Source organism: Schistocerca americana, chromosome 3, assembly GCF_021461395.2.
Source record: "Schistocerca americana isolate TAMUIC-IGC-003095 chromosome 3, iqSchAmer2.1, whole genome shotgun sequence".
Taxonomy (NCBI): domain Eukaryota; kingdom Metazoa; phylum Arthropoda; class Insecta; order Orthoptera; family Acrididae; genus Schistocerca; species Schistocerca americana.
Genome location: NC_060121.1, coordinates 148,674,815 through 148,696,511, shown reverse-complemented (window position 1 = coordinate 148,696,511; position 21,697 = coordinate 148,674,815). Strand labels below are relative to the sequence as shown.

The window sequence follows — 21,697 nt, the reverse complement described above, 5'->3', positions numbered from 1 at the left end:
CCACCACTGGTAAAACATACACAATTCAAGGCAGGGCCACATGTGAAACAACACATGCCTGCACTGCACAGCCTTTTACATTAGTATGATTGCAGATTTCACTGACGCAAAATAAGCCATGGACACAGAGAATTGCAATGAATACGTCCAGATCACAAAGAGAGATGCACCAACTATAGGCTTCCGCCTTTGTGGGCAACTGTTTATATTTTAGCATTAAGTAATCTACAAACAGCCAACAGAAGTAGCATTGCTGCGAATTTCACAATTGGTTTGTCTCTGCTGTTTAGCATAAAATATTTTTCTCTTGTGGCCATCCAAGTGCATTCACCATTCTTTTCTATCTGTCCACGAGTGATTCATGGTTTTGACAGAGGAGTTTGTCTACTGGTGTAATAATCAGTAGAGTAACTTGTCTGGTCACATCACAACTACTTTCACTTGATTCAGCACTGTCTTGAATACATTAATCAAAACTAGTTCTTACTTGTCGTTCAGTTTCACTACTGAAACTTGCTATAGATACTATACATACTGCTTCCTTGTCTGACAATTTGTGAGTTATTTTGAATATCTGTATCATGACAAAGCACTTTTAAGTATGGCATGTCACTGTCATGTGCAGCATAACTGAGCAAAGAAATGGTAAGTGGACAAAAGACCACAACCGAATTTCTAGGTATACAGTGAGGAATAAAAGCAATGAGCGTAACTACAGATCTGTGATTTATGCTGTGGAGTCTGTTTTGAAAATAAATTAGTAACAGTATTTCAAAGTTGATGAACAAAAAATATTGTCATAGACAGAATTTTTTTTAAACAGTTATTATAACAGCTTTGACAGTTCTAATGTTAAGCACATGGCTTCCTGCTCCTTGTAACTGACTGCATTTTATATTCTGACAGAAGGGCTGCCCATAGTTCAAGCAAAGGACTAGCATGAGTGTATTTTAAACTTCTGTCAATTGGTTGAATTATTAGGTAGGAGACTTGAATGTTTTCCTGGGTGGTTGCTTCATTCTGTATGCTGCAGCATCAATAAGGCACCTACATTGACCCATTATAATGTTATATGCACGAACCTGAGATGGTATAAGAACATCCCGAAGAAAAAAGTTATTGAAACTGGGCTCTGTTTTAAACTGACTTGGTAACTTACCCCTAAAGTGCTAAGACATTATTGCAGAGGAACAAGTTCTTCAGTTTATGTTGAAATATAATTTGTGTCATTAAAGGCAATGCTCTACCTGTGTAAGCACTGGTGAAATGAATCAGAGAAAAGCTGCACTGAGAGAAAGAAATTTTGAATGATTTATTTTGATATTTTGCATCACATTCAAGGAAGGAAATTGCAAAGAAGTTTAATACATCTTTCATATCCCAGAGAAAGAAGCAACACATGTTATGAAGAAGCTGCTGTTTTTTCTACTTTCAAAACTAGTAGCAACAGCAGGAGGTAGAGAGTGTGTTATTGTGCTCAATATTACTCCCAAGCTATATTATCTACAAGTTGCAAATGCGTAAGTTTATGTAGTCTATTAGTGGCAACAAAATATGGTGAAAAAAGACTGCAAATGAATTAATAATCAATATTTTATAGTATAACATACCACGTTCAAGTAAATAATTTTCATTTCCTATGGCTCTTCGTACCAAAGTAGGAACAAGGTTTTGGAAATTCTCTGTTGACCTGTCCATCCTATTTGAACTTGAATTAGAATAAATAATATTGGCAAAGGGCCACTTTAATGATGGTAGTTGGATAGTGCCATTCAGTACTGGAACACCTTTTGCACCGTATCACATCAACATGAGGTACAGTAGACCTACCTTCACTTGTGATTATAGTTCCGCTTAAAAATTAATAATCTAAATTTTGTATGTTATTAAGTAAGTCTCCAGTGCAAAAGCATATCTTCCTGGATATTCCATATGCATATATTGAGTGTCCTGGGTGAGATTGCTTAACTGTATGAAAGTCTCTCTGATACTCATGAAAGAAGACATCAAACTGTTTTCTAGACAACTGGTGCATTTAGAAGCCGTTTTCTCTATGCGAGAGATATTTTGTCTTTAGAAATATGATCACATTATGTCTTCTCTTCAAGAAATCTATATCAGTTTACATTTCTGTGCATCTGTCCTGCGACCCTTTATATTGATTGTAATGACCTTTGTTATTTTCTAGTCAAGTTGCATGTTTTTTTAAAGAACAGTTCATCTGCATATTCAATTTAGAATCGAAGTGGTAGCCCATCAGGGGCTGTAGCTTTTCCTCTAATAGCAACTTCAACATTTTTTTTAAATTGTGCATATAACTTATATCTGTCATTTTTTCATCTAAGGAATGTTTGAACATACAAGTGTTGTGATCTTTGGTGCAACAATTTTGGAAGACAGAATTTAGTATTTCTACTTTAATTCTGTCATCTTCCGTATTGGTGCCACATGATCATTTTGAGAGAGGACTCTTTCAGTGACTATAAGACCAAATTGTTTCACTTCTCTTTTTTGATAACTCAGCAAGTAAGATCTTACTTTCGAATTCATTGGATGCTTCATGTACAACTGTCGTCATACTTGTTTTGATTTTGTTCATTTTTGTTATGCATTTTATTTTGCCTTTATATTATTATTGTTACTGAACCATTGTGGTTCTTTCCCATACCTCACTATATCCCATGGCACCAACTTATCTAGCACTTGGCGTACAGTATGTCTGAATTTGTGCTAAGAGCGTCTGCCTTCTCTCCATAGCTGAAGCCTGCTGATTGCTCAGATAATTTTAATTGTTTTGTATAGCATTTGTCAAACATAAATACCTTAATGCCTCACTTAACTTTTCACTGAATACCAGGGACCAATGATGCTATAGTGAAATTCATTTATTACGTTTTTTTTTTTTCCAGCCTTGGATCACATGAATGCTATGCCTTGTCTGTGTGAGATGCTATACTAAGCATGTGTTCTTTGATTCCAATCTGCATTCACTGGATCAAAATGTAAGGCATTTTGGATGATAGTTGATCCAATAAAACTCCCCTGCTGGTGACCTCTCGCTAACTGCATTAAATAATATGTATAGCACAGTCATGTGATTCTTAGCTTCCCATTTTAAATTCATGTTTGCCAATCTACAGGTGACAGACCAAACTCTTCCCCTATCACTATCACAAAGAATGTGTGTGATATTTTTTCCACAGTTGTTTCGAAGTGTTTTACCACTTTGGTAATTCGTGTGGATGAATGATAGAAAAAGTAAACTCTTTCTTTTAAGCTCTCCTTTGGTGCTATCTTCTCCCAGATTATATCATATTCTGTCGAAATTGGTCTCCTTGGACATAATATTTTAGCTTACAACAATAAATACATCATTGTCATTGCTACACAGTCTACTCTTTCAGTATAAACTCCATTCTGACTTCCATATTTTACTGATTTTTGTATTTCTGGTTTCAACCAATTCCCTGTTAAAGTCTTCTGTGTGCATTGTTACTGATCAGTTTTTGTCACTCATGAGCTTACCCTAAACAATTCTATACCACTTTAATGTTGGATTTGATTTTTTGTGACCTATAATGCTATCTATTCCCCTTTATAACAACTACATGTCCTCTGCGTGTAGCTTACAGTTAGTAGCATATGGCCAGCCGGTGTGGCCGTGCGGTTAAAGGCGCTTCAGTCTGGAACCGCGTGACCGCTATGGTCGCAGGTTCGAATCCTGCCTCGGGCATGGATGTGTGTGATGTCCTTAGGTTAGTTAGGTTTAAGTAGTTCTAAGTTCTAGGGGACTGATGACCACAGAAGTTAAGTCCCATAGTGCTCAGAGCCATTTTGAGCCAATAGCATATGGCATAGTCCTTATCAATTTAGGCAGGTTAGGAAAAAATCTTACCGTCATAGTCTCAGATGTTATTGAATTTAGCATATGTTGAATTGAAGGACTAAGTAAGGAACACACATTTTTTTTATCTTCTTCTCTGAGATACAACCCTCCAAAAATGACACTGCGCATGCAATTTTGAAGATGCGAATTTTGGAAAAAATTATAAAATGCTGTATCTCTGGAACAGTTCTAGATATTTTGTTGGCTTTTCTTTATTTGAAAGATAATTGCTTTATGATTACAAATAAATCCTCCATTTGGACATATCTGTCAAAGTTCTTCTACTGTTGCTGTTTGGATTTTTGTTGTTGTTGATCAGTACCATATAGTTCTACATTCCCTGAAAAGGAGAGCCCCCACTTTTAGGTTAAACAGGTTTTATAAACAATTCAAATTTTAGCCATACATAAAACCTGTTTTATTACTGCGCATTATCACATAACAGGCTCATAAAAATCAAAACCTAGCATTATTCAACATAATTTTAGTTTTGAAAGATGTGTAAGAGATTCATTTTTCAAGCATTTTAAATGAATCCAAAATGTATGTGAAAGATCCAAAGACTTAAGGGTTACAATTGTTGGCTGAACTAACGAAATTTCTTCTTTCTTGCTCTTTAAAGTGCATGCAATATGAGTCCCTCCATCACTTTGAGTCCAAAAATGTGTCTTCTGAATTCCTTTCACAGAAGTAGTTTGTTTGGACCATTCTTCTTTTTTCTGCTCACAGAGTTCTTAGATTTCCTCTTTGGACAATAGAATGAGGGCTGTGGATGTGTAAGATTTCACAACTCTCGTAAAATCCTCAGCATTCTGAATTGCAGCTATATTTGGTATGGAAAAATCATGTTTTGTAGCATAGTGCTCCAACAAACCTCCTACACCATCACAAGGCCACTTCCCGTGACCAGTAGCACTGTATACCCAGTCAGTTAGCACAAGCGACTTACTCAATTCAAACAGCTGGTAACGATTTTTAAAATGACTAGGAGCATCATCAGAAATAATGATGATCTTCTCTGCTCCTGTTTGCAGTTGAAGAATTTTGTGCATTGCTAGCAAAACAGGTGCTGAGTCATGCCCTGTGTCATCACATAATTGCAACACTTGCGGTATTGTTTTGAAAATATATCACACCTGTAAAAATTGAAACGGGCTCCAGTAAGTTCTTAGACGTTACCACGCAGTACACACGTAAACAGACATCTCTATACCTCTTCACTTTCACAACTTTTAGACCTTCAACTGTTACAGTTATAGTGTCCTTTTTTGTTGGTTCTCTGGCAAGAACAGTCCCATTCATCATCCAGATAAAATGGCTGCACTATTTGAACTTGAGCTGCCTCTTTAGGATGACCACAATAGAGATCTGGTCTTCCAAAGACTCCTTTTACAGACCTCACATTTCTTGATTTGTTTACCATGTACGTTGATACTGATAGAACGTTGTTCAAAATTGTTTTCTTTGAAAATGTCTCTGGAATAATAGTTAAGACTTGCACCTTTTCATTATAGGATGCACAATGTTCAAGAGCTGAATTGATATTTGTGAAAAATTCCTGGCAAGAGCTGGAAGAGTGCTTTGGTTAATTTTCTTCTTAATATGGAATTTCTACTTTGAGGAGTGTGGTCAGTTTTGCTGTAGTGTATTCATCCATACCTTCAGTAATTTCTCTGCACTTTCTTGACACATAGAGCTGATGACTTGACTTCAGTGACCACGGTTTCTGAACAGGACTAATACTTACCTGTGTAATTGACTGATTTAGGGTATTTAATAATTCCTTTGTTGATGCAAAATCTGAATTATCTTCACCATGGGAGGCTTCGCCTTGTTCAGATACTATCATTGTTGTTATTCTATCAAAACATTTACCATATTTACTAGAGTCTAAGCCGCACTCGAATCTAAGCCGCACCTGAAAAATGAGACTCGAAATCAAGGAAAAAAGCCGCACCTGAAATTTGAGACTCGAAATTCAAGGGGAGGGAAAAGTTTTAGGCCGCATCTCCAAATCGAAACAAAGTTGGTCCACTGTAATATGAGACAATTTAGGTCGAATGAATGACGATACAGCTACAGTAGTTTGGTTCGAGTCGTAAGCTTAGCAGTTAAGCTTTACCAGGTAGCCATTGCTATGCATCAGGCGCTCCGTCCGTATTTATACGGGTACCCTTCCTTTTTCACGTGCTTCATCTGGTTTGAATTGATTGCTTATTTTTCTTTGATCTGAAATGATCAACAAGAACCAAATAATAGACTGCGTATGATAGAAGATGTTCTGAACAAGAGTTTAGCGAAAATTTTTCTCAGTTTTAAAATCTTTGCAGGTGCCTCTTTAGTACATTACATTCTGCACAGAAATTAGAGTCATCTTAGATTTTAAAATCTAGTCAATTGCCTTGCTTCATTTCTGACTGTATCACTGTTTAGCATAAGAATAATACGAATATAAACATAACATGATATGTATATTCTTCCGCGTTTGCTGTTGTCTCACTCTAGTTTTGTGGTTTATTACGCAGACAGGATTTAAATGAGATAGCAGCAAACACGAAACAATACATGGCAAAATGTTTATATTCGTATTATTCGTATGGTGTCGAGAATACTGCACGTGATTCACAATTTATAAAAGTTCCTATTAGCAACCATCTCTTCTCCAAAATAGGAAAAAGTTCAGAACGTAGAGTTGGCCATATTGACAAACATTCTAAACATTCTTGCCAGTTGGGTTTTCGTAGTACATTGAAATGCTGCTACATTCAAAGATGAAAAATACGGAATTTGTATTTACTTCGTTGGCTAATGTATGAAAATGCAGTGGTTGAAACTCGGCGCGGAAGAAAAAAGCTTGTCTTCCACCTTTTTTTTTACTGGCGCAGAGGTTTTGGCGCCAGTATTTATGTTTGTGCCTACAAAGCATGCCTGTGTAGCACTACATATATTCGACGGCAGAACTAAGTTGTGGCGGCACCCACCGACATTTTTAAGAACTTCCGCTTGCTTTGCACTCGATTCTAAGCCGCAGGCGGTTTTTTGGATCACAAAAACCGGAAAAAAAAGTGCGGCTTAGATTCGAGTAAATACGGTAGAACGCTGAAAGTTGTCAATGGAAACATCTTCACTTTGAAACAGAGTCTTCAAATGAGAACACTTATTCCCAACTTGAACAATGTCGGTTTTTTTGTTTGTCTTATACATCACTCTTTTATGGAGATGCAAATAGTCAGCTCACTTCACTCTCCTGTGGCCCGTCAGAAGACATTTCAAACAGTCCTTTTCACAAAACACACTGCAACTGTGTCAACTGGAAAATTCCTCATGATAACACAGAACTCACTGGATGGTCTCAGATTTGTTAGAAACCTCTTCAGTAAACAAATTAGCATTGAACAACCACAACAAAGACTCTAGTAAGAAACATCTTTAGTGAAGATATACATTACCCTTGAAAGTTAAAAGAATTTTTTTAAAATAAAACCTGCCCAACTTAAAAGTGGAAGCTCTTCTTTACAGAGAATATAGTACTTACATGGTAACTGATAAACAGAAAAAAAATCTAACTTCTCTGTAAGTTATAAAAAAATTCAAAAGGCAACAGTAAAAGAACTTTGACAGATACGTTCAAACGGAGGATACCATTGTAATCATAAAGCAGTTATCTTTCAAATAAAAAACTCTAACAAAATGTCTAGAACAGTTACAAGAATACAGCATTTTACAAAAATTTCCAATATTTGCGTCCTCAAAATGGTGTTCACAGTGCGAAAACAAAAAAAGACATGTTTCTTACATACTCCTGAATTTTGACATATGGTAAATTCAATAACATACGAGACTATGAAGGTAACCCCCCTGCCTGAAGTGATGCCATATATGGAGCAGCCTTCCTAATCTAAAGACTCATGTGCAAACTCTGCTACCAGAGCAGCTGCTTCAGGAATATAGTACATGCTTGACCTCACCCAGGCCAAGATATCTGCCCAGGATAGACAAAACTCTGCTGCTGACAATCTGGTTTGGGCCATCCACCATGATTCCCACCACAGGGCCAGTCTGTCCTCAGGAGGAGTCTGCAAATTGCAAGCTGTATTATAACCCTCTGAGTGAGGCTAACACCGTTCACCATTTCAGCCAGCAGGGCATTCTGTAATTGCCAGCAGAGCCCCCACCTCATCTTTGATGATACCCCTGGAATGCTTTCAGAGTCCACACTGGACTTCCTTCCCAACCTAAGTGCTACTACCCTGAGAGGCCAGCATTGGATCTCTTTTTAAAAATCGGTTGAGGTGACCTGCACTACTTATTGGCTTAGAAGCACTTTCAGCAATAGGAAACTGTATGCCGGTGTCTACATCACATTCACCCTCTGACTAGAAATCTAATCCTCAACCATTGTTTCCTGTTCTCTCTCAGGTGAGGCTAGTTTTGTACATCAGGAGGCACAGCAGCTCCACAATTCCCAAGCAGTGGCATTAGCTCATAAGGTGCTGCAGCTATCACCCAAGGCAGCTGCCTGTGACCAGTACAGTGTCTAGCTGTTTGTAGACTGGACAATTGCCCCGGTAACCATAAACAGTGAACACAGTCGCTAGCCTATTTCACTATTCAATAGTCGAAGACTGTGAGATCCAAAAGTTTAGAGAAAGAACACAACTATGATCAAAGCTGGGTGAACTCAAAATGATGTTTAAGTACCCAAACAATTAGAGGCATGATTTATACAAGACAAAAAGAAAGCAGGCAGTCACATCTAGAACAAAGAGAACAGTTATTTGCATGGAATGTGTATACTTAGTCACTGAAATTTGAGGGTAAAATATTTTACAGTTGACAGGATTTGAAACCGTTTGTGAACAGAAAGTGCCATCCGTATTATGACGCTCTAAAAGTTGAATAATTGTCAAGTGTGCTGTAGCAATATGTAAAAGACGAAGTGGTGTAATATGCTGTTTGTTATTTCCATAGTTTTTCATTAGCAGAAAGAGATTCTAACAAGTCTATTATGAAGGGAATCAAAGTTTTAACCAACATAAAAAAAATATTGAAGGAGCTACATTTTTGTGTATTTAAAGTTGTCTGCAGTCCCAGAACACACTGAATTCCCCATAGCATAGTATTTGTTTTCGGTATAAATGGAAATGCAGCTGGCCAATCCAGGTTACTTCTTTTGTCCTTTATCGTAAATTCAGTGAGCTGCCTCTCATAGACATGGGAATGGTGGACTTGTGCCAATACTCTTAACATTACGTCCATCCCCATTTTGTACTAAATTAGTATGATTTGCTCTAAGTGATATATTACCAGGACATTGCTCCTTTCCCAATTAATGTTATTTACTTATCAGCCTCCAACTTATTCATTGAAATTGTCAATACTGCTGGACAATTTCTAATATCAGGTCACTTGTTACTGCAGCAAAGGATGAGAATGCTTTAATATGTTACAAGATGCTAACTTGAAAATGATATGCTAGTCAAAATGAGCTGATGTCACATTGCAATAAATATTGTACAACCAGAAGTGGACCATACAGTAATTTCTTCTTGGTCAAATGTTTGGAGTGGCACTGATGTCCATAGGGCTCCATGTAAGACAACTGCGAGTGGAGCGAAATCAAGGCTCCCTAAAATTATGTAATGGGTTTGTGTAGAAATTTTCATGGACAAAAGGAGTATCAAATTGACCTGAGTGAGGTCTAATGTTGCAAAAAGAAATTCCTTTAAAGTAATCACTGTAATTGAGGAAAAACTGAAAAATTTCACATACAACTGATAGTTATGTGAATGAACTGCCAGAAAGTTCTATATCATCAAGGCCTAGTTGGTTTGCACATTTAAAGTTACATTGTATGATATGTTGAGAAGAAAAATAAATGTCATGGCAGTAAAATCATGCTTTCTGAACAGAATATGAAAATTGAAGGTGAGAAAAGTCAAAAGTTTTGTGAAATGACTTGTCTCAAAGTAAGAAATAAACTAGAGGAACATTTGCGGTGCCTTTAAATCATGTTCTAATCTGCAACCCCTCACTTTTCAAGAAATCATTTCACAAAACATTTGACAGATTTTTTTAAGCAATTTAAGAGTGTCTTTGTTGAAGCCTGCATTTCCATATCTAGTCTAATGTGCAAGCATTGTTCACTCATATTGCCAAAAATTCTCCTGAAGAGTTACTTACCAGAAGAAGTAGTCTCAGTCATTAACAAATGAAATATACATTAAGGAACAAAAGTCTTATTTGGGAGATATCATACAACAAATTATGGAAAAAAAGGGGGGGGAGGAGGGGAGAGATAACATGAACAGCTCTTGTACAACTTGATTATTTCATACATTCATGCTGAAAATAGCTATTTGTCTCCAGGTTAAGTACTTAATTCTTTGCTGCCCATGCGACACAAACTGACTCACAAATTTTTCAGCTTCAAATATTGAATTTCTGTACTTATATACTTAAATCATTTTTTCTGTATTTTTTGATGTAGCAACAATGGACCTGACACTTCATTGCAAACAAGTCCACACACTTGTTTGCTGTGCTACAATGGACAAGGCTAGGATAGCTTAATTGCTTCTGTTTCATTTTTAACAACAGCAATAAGAATATTATAGTGTATTAACCGCTATGTGCAGGTTATTTCGTGCAGTGTATTATTTAAGATTAGATAATGATCTACAGGAGGTGGTTGTTTTTTTTTTTTTTTTTTACATGTTTTGCACCCAAGTCTGTTCTATGTTTGTGTATGTTACAGAATACCTACAAAAACAAGTACAAGCCCAGATTACAAATATAGACGTGGAGCTGTAAGGAAAAAGGACCAGAGGCAGGCACTAGAGGGCTGGGAATGTGATATATGTAAGAAGGTATGAATATTTATTGAACCTTGATTTTTTTATTTTGTTGTAAAATTCAATCTTTTCATACTAAACATAAATTTCAGTACTATGAAACAGGGAAAGATGACACTGCAGCTGCACAAAAACAACACATGAATCATTGCTCAAGGCACAGAGATAAATATCCTGTAAGAGCTAAAACACCACCAGGTACGTGTTGAAATCCTAAATAAATTCATAATGAAGTATTTTATGAAAGTTGTACTAAACTACACTATTGTTTTATAGGTTTCTGGGATCCAGACTTTCCTACAACACAGCAGTGCCGCAGTAAAATGCTTGATGTAACTCAAGCAAGCAATATTAGTAAAACCAAAGGGAAAAAGTGCACCAAATGAAGAATTCATTAATTAGTAAAAAAAAAAAATTATGTACATGCAGCTGTATATTTTTAGGACTTTTTTTCCAAAGTAAAAATATTTTATTTCCACAATTTCTTAATTGACATGTTCTTCTCAGAGTCCTTCTGCATGACTTTGGCCACAGCCATTTCGAAATCTTCTTGTGTCACATGTACTCTTCGTTCCCTCAAAGCATACATCCCTGCCTCTGTACAGACACCCTAAAACATTAAGAGAGAAAATATACAATCTTACACACACAAACATAATAATAATTTATGTGAGTGTACAAACACATTATTACCTTAACTTCTGCTCCTGAAGCACCAGGCATCAGCTCTGCAATTTTCCGTAGATAAATACCTCTAGTGAGATTCATTTTTCTTGAATGAATTTTTAATATGTCCAGGCGTGCCTCCTCATTTGGTGGAGGGAATTCAATCTTTCGGTCAATACGTCCAGGACGCAGGAGAGCAGGATCAAGAATATCAATTCTATTTGTAGCCATTATGACCTAAAGAAATCCAAAATGATTTTATATATCATTACTGTACTTATGTATAATATACTGATCTGTCAATAATGAAGTTGTGGCTGAGTATCCAAAGTCAGCACAGCATTTTCTGTTGAGGATAAAAATATAAATTGGATTTGAGAAGGCATAAGCCTAAAAAATCCAAGCAATTATTACCTGAATCATGTGATCCGTTTCTTGGTACCACCTCTGTCATAATTGAAAGTTCTGAATCTCATGTAAAACTACTTACAGAAACAAGAATGTTGAAAACTATAGTTAAGTCTGCACCACCACAAAACATCAATTTTATGATTTCTTTCCACTTAAAGAACATTTTTAGATTGGACAATTAGACACATGAACTGCCTTATGGATGCTGATGTGTAGACTGTAAGCATCCATGCTATAATTGAAACACTGCAATAATCAAATGAGTCACTGCTCATTAAAAGCCAAGTCTTCACAGCACGGGTAACATTGATCATACTTAGCAAATTTTATATTCCTTATATATGTGTTGTGTGGTTTATTTGCTACAGCTCTGAGGACAAAGGGGGCAGTTTTTATTTTTCAGCGAAACTGAAATTTATGCAAGGGAATAGTTTTCACGATAGATTTGTCTGATGAGATAAAGCAAAATTCTGTTTTTTAATCATGCAGCGAACAGGTACAATGTGTGAAACAGATACAGATCTCCCTGTACTAGCAATGCAGCACCTTTACAATTTACCATAAAGATCAATGTGGGTCTGTGAAATCACTTAATTTAAACTTTACAGCTCTTTCTTCTTCATAGATCAGAGCACTGCATTACATTTATTTAGGTTTTGAGTGACTACTGCTTTCAGATTGGTATGAACACACTATCTCAAATGCAAGACAAACTTTGATTGTAACAAAAACTAATTTTTGTGTGTGAATGTAAAGCTTTGCCATATTACATCTAGCAACAGTTATGGTATATTACTGTTTTTTATCTCATTTCTTGCACTTCTCCCACGTTGTCTGGTAGTTCGCTAAGTCCCAGCATTCGCTCACATACAGACTCCGCTTCAAATACAACATTTGACATTCTGTATTGTGACATTACCAGCGTATTTTCAGTCAATTTGGACACCTTACTTTCAACTCTTACTCTGCATAAAGTTCTGGCAAAACAATCATGCTGTTTTACACATCTAGAATCAATTAAATGACCAGTCACAGATCTTCCATCTTCCTCCACTTACTGGCACCTCCACTATTACTCTGCTGTGAGAACTCCTGACTGCTCAGGCAACAAAACCAACCCTGTAGCACAAATTTTCCATATTTTTACTAAACGGATTCTATTGCTTATACCACCAATACAAGTTGCTGAAGAGGATTTCTTACATCTAATACTATTTGCCACATCAATGTAATGTCATTAACATTGCCCTGGTGATAATGTCTGATATGAAATCAAGGCTACCACATTTCCTGCAGACAAATGAATTTCTGCTATGATTAAATAGCTTATGTCACTCTTCTACACCAATGCTCGCACATATGGAATTTAATATTTTCCCTAGCTGTCAAGGCTGCGACTTAAGTTTCTGGTAACTCTTACACAAAATATATGTCTCCTTGCTTGCAGTTCCAATCTGGCAAACTATAAAGTAGCTGTCCACAACAAATGCATCTCCACTCCAGCAGGCCATTTACAATGTATTAGTTATTCCAGGCCAATGCCTTTTCACCAGAAAACTATCCACTCACACTAATGATGACAGATGAATATGAACACAGCTGACATACAGTGGAACGTCATAAGTACATCTCTCATTACCACATTTTCCCCACATAGTATATCCATCTTTGAAGTCAGAGTCTGAATTGTATAAAACGCATGTTAAAGAGTTTTAAATTTGATGGTATAGGTACTGTTTGGCCATTGTGATTTTTGCCGCCGACAGTTCTTCAAGTATGATGTCTGCAGCCACAGAGTGAGGAAACGTGTGGTGAAACAGTGTTGTTCAGTGCCAGAAACTTTGCTATGGTAGAAATGACTTCTATCGACAGGTACCAATTGAGGCACAGGGTGAAACTGTAGCAGCCAAATATTAAACGAAATATTTATCAGCATCTGACACAATCACTTGTGTTCTTTGTGTTGTATTCAGTCCACCTTCTGCCTGACAAAACTCTTGAGATCAAGAGAGAGAAATACAACAGCAGAAAATTTAGTAAAGAGAAGGTTACCTGTCTCATATTGAAAATGGAACAGTAAAGTTGGTGCACTTACAACTGGAACAACAAAGAGTCCACAGTGGTTTAAGAATGTGCAGACATTTCCGTAAACACATCTCTAATGTGAAAGCCAGCATAGCCCCCAGATACCATGTTTACACATAATATAAATATAACAATATTATGGAAGGAAAGTCACTACTCACCATACAGTGGAGATGCTAAGTCGTAGATAGGCACAACAAAAAGACTGTCGCAAATAAAGTTTCAGGAATTACTGCAACCAATCGCCGTTTTTTCTTCAATTTTTATCTATTCATGACCGGTTCTGAATCGCCTGCCAATTCATTATCAGGTGCTACAATTTAGTTGAGTATTGTGGGGGTTGGGCATGTGGCAAATACAGAGGTGAAAAAGTGAGCACTGTGTGTGGGAAGAATATTAAGATTGAAAGATTAATTTAATGGTATTACTCACTGTTTTTATTCTTGTGGCAGGCACTGCTTTGGAAAACATAATATATGTTTACCTGTATTGTTAAATATCAAGTGCAACATACTTTACAAAATACAAACAAACCAAAGAGTGTGGCTGTTGTTGTCTCCAAAGAGTTTTGTGGAGGCAGAGATTTTCTTTGCTCATTTTTAGTTGTGTGTGGCATTCATAATAAAATATATATTTATTACATTACTTTCTTTATAAAAATTATTATGTTTTTAGATTGCAAATTTTCTTATGCTATTTACAAAATCTACAACAAAGTGTTTAGGACAATATTTCTGGTAGTGAAGTTACGTTAGACATGTTTCTCATTGCTCAATAAACAGGATAGTATACATATGGGATGGGGTAGAGTGGGAGGGGAGGGGAGGGGAGGGGAGGGGCACGCACATGTGCATGCAAAAAAGAGGTAGAGGGGATGGTGTTTAGGTGTGGTATGAGTGAGGTGGGGAATGGGTATGGGAGTGGACGAGTACAGTATTTATTAGTTTCTCAAATTTAAGGACTTCAAAATTTTGGAAGAATGGGTTGTTTGCTAAATCAATTTGTTCATTTAAGATGGTGTGGGGTGTTTTATTGTTATGCATGAAAATTTCTAATTGTTCCAAGAGGTCAATTTTTATTCCTTTGTCTACAGTGTGTAAAATGTGGAGGTTGGTTTTTATATATGTGATTGAATACTATTTTGGCCTAGATGGGCTGCAAAAGTGGATTTATTTAAATTTTTTAAACAGAGTGTGTCAGTGTGCTCTTTGTATCTGATTTCAAAATTTCTTCCTGTCTGTCCTATGTAGTAGCAATAACAGTTGTCAAAAGTTAATTTGTATATACCTGATTTGTGATATAGTGGGCCGGTTGTTTTAATGTTGTGAATTATTTTGTTTTGTGTTTTGTTGTTTGTGTGGAAACTGATTTTGACTTTGTGTGGTTTAAATAGTTTTGAAAGTTGATGTGGTACATTACCAAGGAAAGGCATACAGAAATATTTAGTTTCTTCTGGTGCTGAGGAAAGGTTGATGGTTTTTGCTTGATTTTCATTTTTGCATCTGGTTTGTCAACTATGGTTGGGTCATAAGCATTAGTTTTTAAAATGTATATTTCCTTGGTTTTTACAGCAGGTTCAGCATGAATTTTGTTTACACAGTTGAGTGCTGATCTGAAAAAATGCTAATTTATGCCGATTTGGGTGGCATTATGTATTATTTATAACAACATCTGTTGTGGTGGGTTTCCCGTAAATTTTGAATTTGTGACATGTTATGTTTAAGTCAAGAAAATTAATTCCCTGTTCTGTTTGGTGTTCAACAGTAAACTGTATTTTGAGATGTATACTATTTAGTTTAGTGGCTAAATTTTCTATTACAGTAGTTGTTCCATTGTGTAGTATCAATGTGTCATCAACATAGATCAATGTGTCATCAAACGTTTGTAATAAGTGTGTCTTTTTCCATTGGATTATCTTTAAAGAATTTGTTTTCCAGATCATTAATATAGATGTCAGCTAGTAGGCCAGCTAAGCTACTGCCCATTGCTAAACTGTCTTTTTGAATACAGATTTTATTACTAAAGGAAAAATAATTGTGAGACAACACTAATTCAAGTGAATCCATCAGTTCATAGATTTCTATGTTACTTAGCTTTTTATGATACAATAAGTTGTCTTTGATTATTTGGGGTGTTTCTGTTAAGGGGTATACTTACACATTTACTATGTCAAGGGATGTAAATTTTGCTGTTGTGGGAATAGTGATATCTTTTATGCTGTCAGTTAGTTCATAGCTGTTCTTCATGGAGTAGTAGTTTGTAAATGTGCAGGATTTCATGAAGTTTTTTGGTTGTTTTGTATCCAGGACTGTTTATTGAGTTGACTATTTGGCACAGTGGGTGGCCTTGACACATGAAGCAAATAAAATAATAAAGAAAAACATGAAAACAAAACAAATCCACAATATGGCTCATAATGAGGCTACAACACTAAAACAAATTAATAAAAAACTAGTTGGTGATAATGTTCTTGTGGTTAAGACTGACAAAAGCAATAAAGCTGTAATAATGTATGAATCAGAGTACATTAACAAAACAATAGAATTTTTTTTAAAATAACAACATAACTGAACTAGAATATGATCCTACCCCAAAATACAAAAACAAAATAAAAAAATTGTTAAAGAACAGCAACATCCTCCAAACTACTACTGAAGCCAAACACTGCATAATAATGAACCCAACAGCCCCAAAGCTCAGATCACAACCCAATGTTCATAAACAAGCCACCCACTACGCCCAACAGCCAACTCAATAAACAGTCCTGGATACAAAATAACCAAAAAACTTGATGAAATTCTCAGTAAATCCTACACATTTACAAATAAATACTCCATAAAAAACAGCTATGAACTAACTGACAGCATAAAAGATATCACTATTCCCACAACAACAAAATTTACACCCTTCGGCATAGTAAACCTGTACACCAACATACCTATAACAGAAACACTCCCAATAATCAAAAGACAACTTGTTGCATCATAAAAAGCCAAGTAACATAGAAATTCATGAACTGATGGATTTGCTTGAATTAGTGTTGTCTCATAATTACTTTTCCTTTAATAACAAAATCTATATTCAGAAAGACAGTTTATCAATGGGCAGTAGCTTAGCTGGCCTCCTAGCTGACATCTATATTAATGATCTATAAAACAAATTCTTTAAAGATAGTCCAATGGAAAAAGACAGACACTTATTACAAACGTCTGATGACACATTGATCTATGTTGATGACGCATTGATACTATACAATGGAACAACAACTGTAATAAAAAATTTAGCCACTGAACTAAATAATATACATTCCAAAATACAGTTTACTGCTGAACACCAAACCCAAAAAGGAATTAATTTTCTTGACTTAAACATAACATGTCACAACACCAAACACAAATTCAAAATATACTTTATTACGAATGCCACACAAAACGAAAAATGGCCAAAGAAAATCTCTGCCTCCACAAAACTCTTTGGAGACAACAACAGCCAGACTCTTCGGTTAGTTTATATTTTGTTAAGTATGTAGGAGTCGCCATTGATGGAAAAGTGCCCGTTTCACTTGATATTTTACACTACTGGTAAGTATATATTATGTTTACCAGAGCAGTGCCTGCCACAAGAATAAAAACAGTGAGTAATAACATCAAATTAATCTTACAATCTTAATATTCTTCCCACACCCAGGGCTCACTTTTTCATCTCTGTATTTGCCACAGATGCCCGACCCCAACAATACTCCAACTAAATTGTATCATCTGATGATGAATTGCCAGGAAATTCGAAACTGGTCATGAATAAATAAAAATTGAAAAACAAATGGCGACTGGTTGCAGTAATTCCCGAAACCTTAACAAGACAGTCACAGTGTTCCAAATTCAAAATGGATAAAAGTTTTTTGTCACAAGTAAGCTTTCAGCCAGCAAGGCTTTTGTCAAAAATAGACGACACACACACAACTGCAGTCTCTGGCAACTGAAGCCACACTGTGAGCAGTGGTACCAGTGCACGATGCGACTGGCGACTGGGTGGGGATATGGAGGAGGCTGTGGCAGGGAGGGGTAGGGATGTGGCTAGGGGTGGGAGACAGTGAAGTGCTGCTGGGGAGCACACAGGAATGAGGTGGAGAGAGGGTAGGGGAGCTATGTGCAGTTGGGAGGTTAGCCAGAGGGCAGGGAAGAGGGGGGTAGCAGAAAAGGAGAGAAGTAAAAAGACTGGGTGTGATGGTGGAATGAGGGCTGTGTAGTATTGGAATGAGAAGAGGGAAAGGGCTGGATGGGTGAGGACAATTACTAACAAAGGTCGAGGCCGGGAGGATCACGGGAACATAGGATGTGTTGCAGGGAAAGTTCCTACCAGTGCAATTCAGAAAAGCTGGTGTTGGTGGGAAGAATCCAAATGGCACAGCCTGTGAAGCAGTCATTGAAATAAAGGAGGTTGTGGTGGGCAATGTACTCTGCAACAGAGTGGTCCACTTGTTTCTTGGCCACAGATTGTCAGTGACCATTCATGCGGACAGAGAGCTTTGGTTGTCATGCCCACATAGAATGCAGCACAGTTGTTGTAGCTTAGCCTGCAAGATCACATGACTGGTTTCACAAGTAGCCCGGCCTTTGATGGGATATGTGATGTTTGTGTCCGGACTGGAGTAAGTGGTGGTGGTGGTGGTGGTGGTGGAAGGATGTGTTGGACAGGTCTTGCATCTAAGTCTACTACACACACACACTCACACACATAAGCCACCTTCAGCCACTCAACCTAGGCATTATAAAATGCCTGAAACGAAAATACAGGAAAATTCTTGTACAGATGAGGCTGCCTGTCTTAATACTACAATGAGAAAGTTAATGATGTGGGATGCTAGGCATTTAGTCAGTGGGATTCCGTGCAAAAAAAAACCTATCTCAAACTGCTTCAAGAAGCTGGCTTTCATCAACTGTAGTTCAATAATGGCAGTGAATAATGGGTCAAGAAGATAACATTCCCTACCTTGGATTCTATGCCTTTTAAATGTGTCAAAAGTGTTGCCTTCTGTCAGTCCGTTACAACCGATAAAGACTTGCAAGTAGAGGTGGCAGAGAAACAAGAAGAAAGTGGAGATGAGGATGAACCAGAACACTTGCCAGTTCCTAAAAAATCAAGAGGAGGATGAAGGTAGGAAGTGGGGGTGCTGGGACACTTTCCACTAATCAATATGAGTGCAAATATAATTGCACAGGCTTCTGCAACCAAAGTTGATACAAAAGTTTTTCCAAGTGTGGTACCAGGTGATAACATAAAAAACTATATTGGAGAAACCAACATTTCAGCCATGGTTACAGTGGCCTCCTCCTGGGTCTACTCAATAGTAAAAGGAAGCCACTGTAACCATGGCCTCAATGTTTATTTCTCGTGTATATCTTTTTACATTATGACATGGTACTCTACTTAGAAACCTTCTATATCAAGGCTGAAAATGTTTCAGTGTTAAAATAACCACAAACAATCTGTCAATATATGGAAGACAGGCCGGAAATTCTTAGTGCCTGTTGCAGAACGTAACTACAGCCTGACTCAAGACCCTGGATTCTTGTTACATGTTCCAATAATATTTTTGAACTCTTAAGCAAATAATTTCTTCCCAGGACAGTTTCTGTGACTTCTCTAGACAAACTCCATTCCTTTCCTTCCAAATATCTTTGTTCGTCATTTCCTCCCACCTATTTCTGAAACAGTAACTTTGCTTATCTCTATTAGTAATTTACTTAGCCTTAGTTCCTATAGCACACACCTGCCCTCAACCCTGACTAAACAATATCTCTTTCACCTTTGCCCGTTTTATTTCTCCAAGCCTGTTTCCCTTTTTGAGTCCGATTTCATTAATTCTCTATACTCTTCATAAAGATTATTATACCTATTTCCTCCTTTGTCAGCATCACCGAATTGAGAAATATGTTATGGAAAATGTTCACAGTCATTACAGTGTAAATTATACCTTGATATTTTTTGTAGCTTCAAATCCATCTAACTGATTTAACAATTCCAACATCGTTCTCTGCACTTCCGAGTCACCACCACTTCCCGATTCTATTCGTGAGGAACCAATTGAATCAATTTCATCCATGAAAATAATGGATGGTGCATGCTCCCTGGAGAATAAAAACAAAAATCATCATCATCATCTATTCTGTTCGCCTAAATTACCAAATCACAACTGTACAAAACAACTTACCTTGCCATTACAAACAATTCACGGACCATACGAGAACCTTCTCCAATAAATTTCTGAACTAACTCTGAACCAGAAACACGGATGAATGTACATTCTGTGTGGTGTGCTACAGCACGGGCAAGCAATGTTTTCCCTGCATCAAAAGTAAAAGCTGTCATTGTCAATCTAAGTGACACATATCAATAATACAAAAAAGTTTCACAGTAACTGTGGAAAATATAAAATTATTTTCACTGCTGTATTTCTCTGATGTGACAGTATGGATTACTGTACCTGCATACGCACCACTAATTGCAAGTACTATGTATTCTTAAGGTATTTTATATAGTATCATTCTGACTCATGGGGGAGAGATTATTTCTCAAGAGGAGTGGTGTGCAAAAATAAAGCATACAAATATCATCATAGTTTACTTATTGTGAGGGGGAATTGCTTCTCTAAAGACATCATGTGCAATATAGAGTAAACAGAAATAGTGGTTAGTTGTAGCATGTTTATTAAAGTGCCATACTGTCTGTATACACAAGGTGTGTAAATAAATAAAACTCGCTATTCAGAAGCAGCTCACTATTATTCACAAGACAGCTATATTGTTAAACTGTCTAACATAGCAAAGAAATGTAATTTGTCCTTGTCTTCTTCATGAGTTATAAACACTCATAAATAATTTACATTTTTTAGAATGCAGAAGTTAAAGGTCTCCACACAAAATAAAAAGAAAGCACTTGCAATTCATCAGTCAAAGATCTGGAATCATCCTCCTCAAATGGTTCCATAGAATGAGACTTGGAAGCATTCACACAGACAGAAATGTATTGCAAGAGAATACAGTGTCTCTACAAGGTCAGCATTGTCACAAGAGTTTTGACACGTTAGTGACAGTCTATGGTCTGATGCCCTTACTGACACTACCCCTCCTGACCCCTCGTCTCACTCCACCACCTCCTCCTCCTCCTCTTCCTCCTGACTGAATTTGCGTACCCCTTCATTTCACATTCGAGTGGGATAACAGTTTTTTCTAAACATTTACGTAGCATTTACCTAAGGCAGAATGTGGGTACCATTCCATTATTTACCAAGCTGGATGTCGGAAACTGCTTAAAGCCCAATCAAGGATGGCCATCTCACTAGCTCTTGTTGTTAATCTGTGAGACTGATTCAATCTAGGGCAGGCTCTCCTCCCAGAATACTGGAAGAAGCATGTTAACACACTTTGCTATCAAAGCAAATCAAAAAAAAAAAATCAAGGTGCGCAAGCACTCCATTACCTAGCCTCAAAGATTATCTCTCTTTCGTAAATTCAGAATAAAAACACAAGGTCTCACTTAGCTAGTATCCTAGCTGTGCCAGTTCATAAAACAAAAACACTGGCAAACTCCTTTGCTGTTGATGCTATCTGCCTCTGGAACAAGCTGCCTTGCAGTCTTCATAGAATTTGAAGTCCTGCTACATTCAAGAAAAAGTTGAAGAAATTCCTCCTGTCATCTTCAATGCACTTTTCCACAACTGATGTATATGGCCAGTTTTCCCTTGCATCAAAAAGCAAGGCTAACGTTCCTGTCTTCTCCCACTTATGCTTCTTTT

At 36.9% G+C, this 21,697-nt stretch overlaps 2 protein-coding genes across 2 annotated transcripts in view; one reads left to right on the top strand and one right to left on the bottom strand.

Annotated features, from left to right (window-relative positions):
- The window catches only part of LOC124605833 (DNA endonuclease RBBP8-like), a 91,892-nt gene extending 80,580 nt beyond the window's left edge, over positions 1-11,312 (top strand). The window contains exons 6-8 of the mRNA XM_047137764.1: positions 10,644-10,755; positions 10,833-10,938; positions 11,017-11,312. Coding sequence (XP_046993720.1) covers positions 10,644-10,755; positions 10,833-10,938; positions 11,017-11,126 — 328 coding nt within the window. The 3' untranslated portion in view covers positions 11,127-11,312. The remainder of the gene's footprint in view (positions 1-10,643; positions 10,756-10,832; positions 10,939-11,016) is intronic.
- The window catches only part of LOC124605834 (26S proteasome regulatory subunit 8), a 37,197-nt gene continuing 26,262 nt past the window's right edge, over positions 10,763-21,697 (bottom strand). The window contains exons 5-8 of the mRNA XM_047137765.1: positions 20,114-20,246; positions 19,877-20,030; positions 11,434-11,643; positions 10,763-11,350 (exon numbers count right to left, since the gene is read on the bottom strand). Of these exons, the coding sequence (XP_046993721.1) occupies positions 11,210-11,350; positions 11,434-11,643; positions 19,877-20,030; positions 20,114-20,246 (638 nt within the window). The 3' untranslated portion in view covers positions 10,763-11,209. The remainder of the gene's footprint in view (positions 11,351-11,433; positions 11,644-19,876; positions 20,031-20,113; positions 20,247-21,697) is intronic.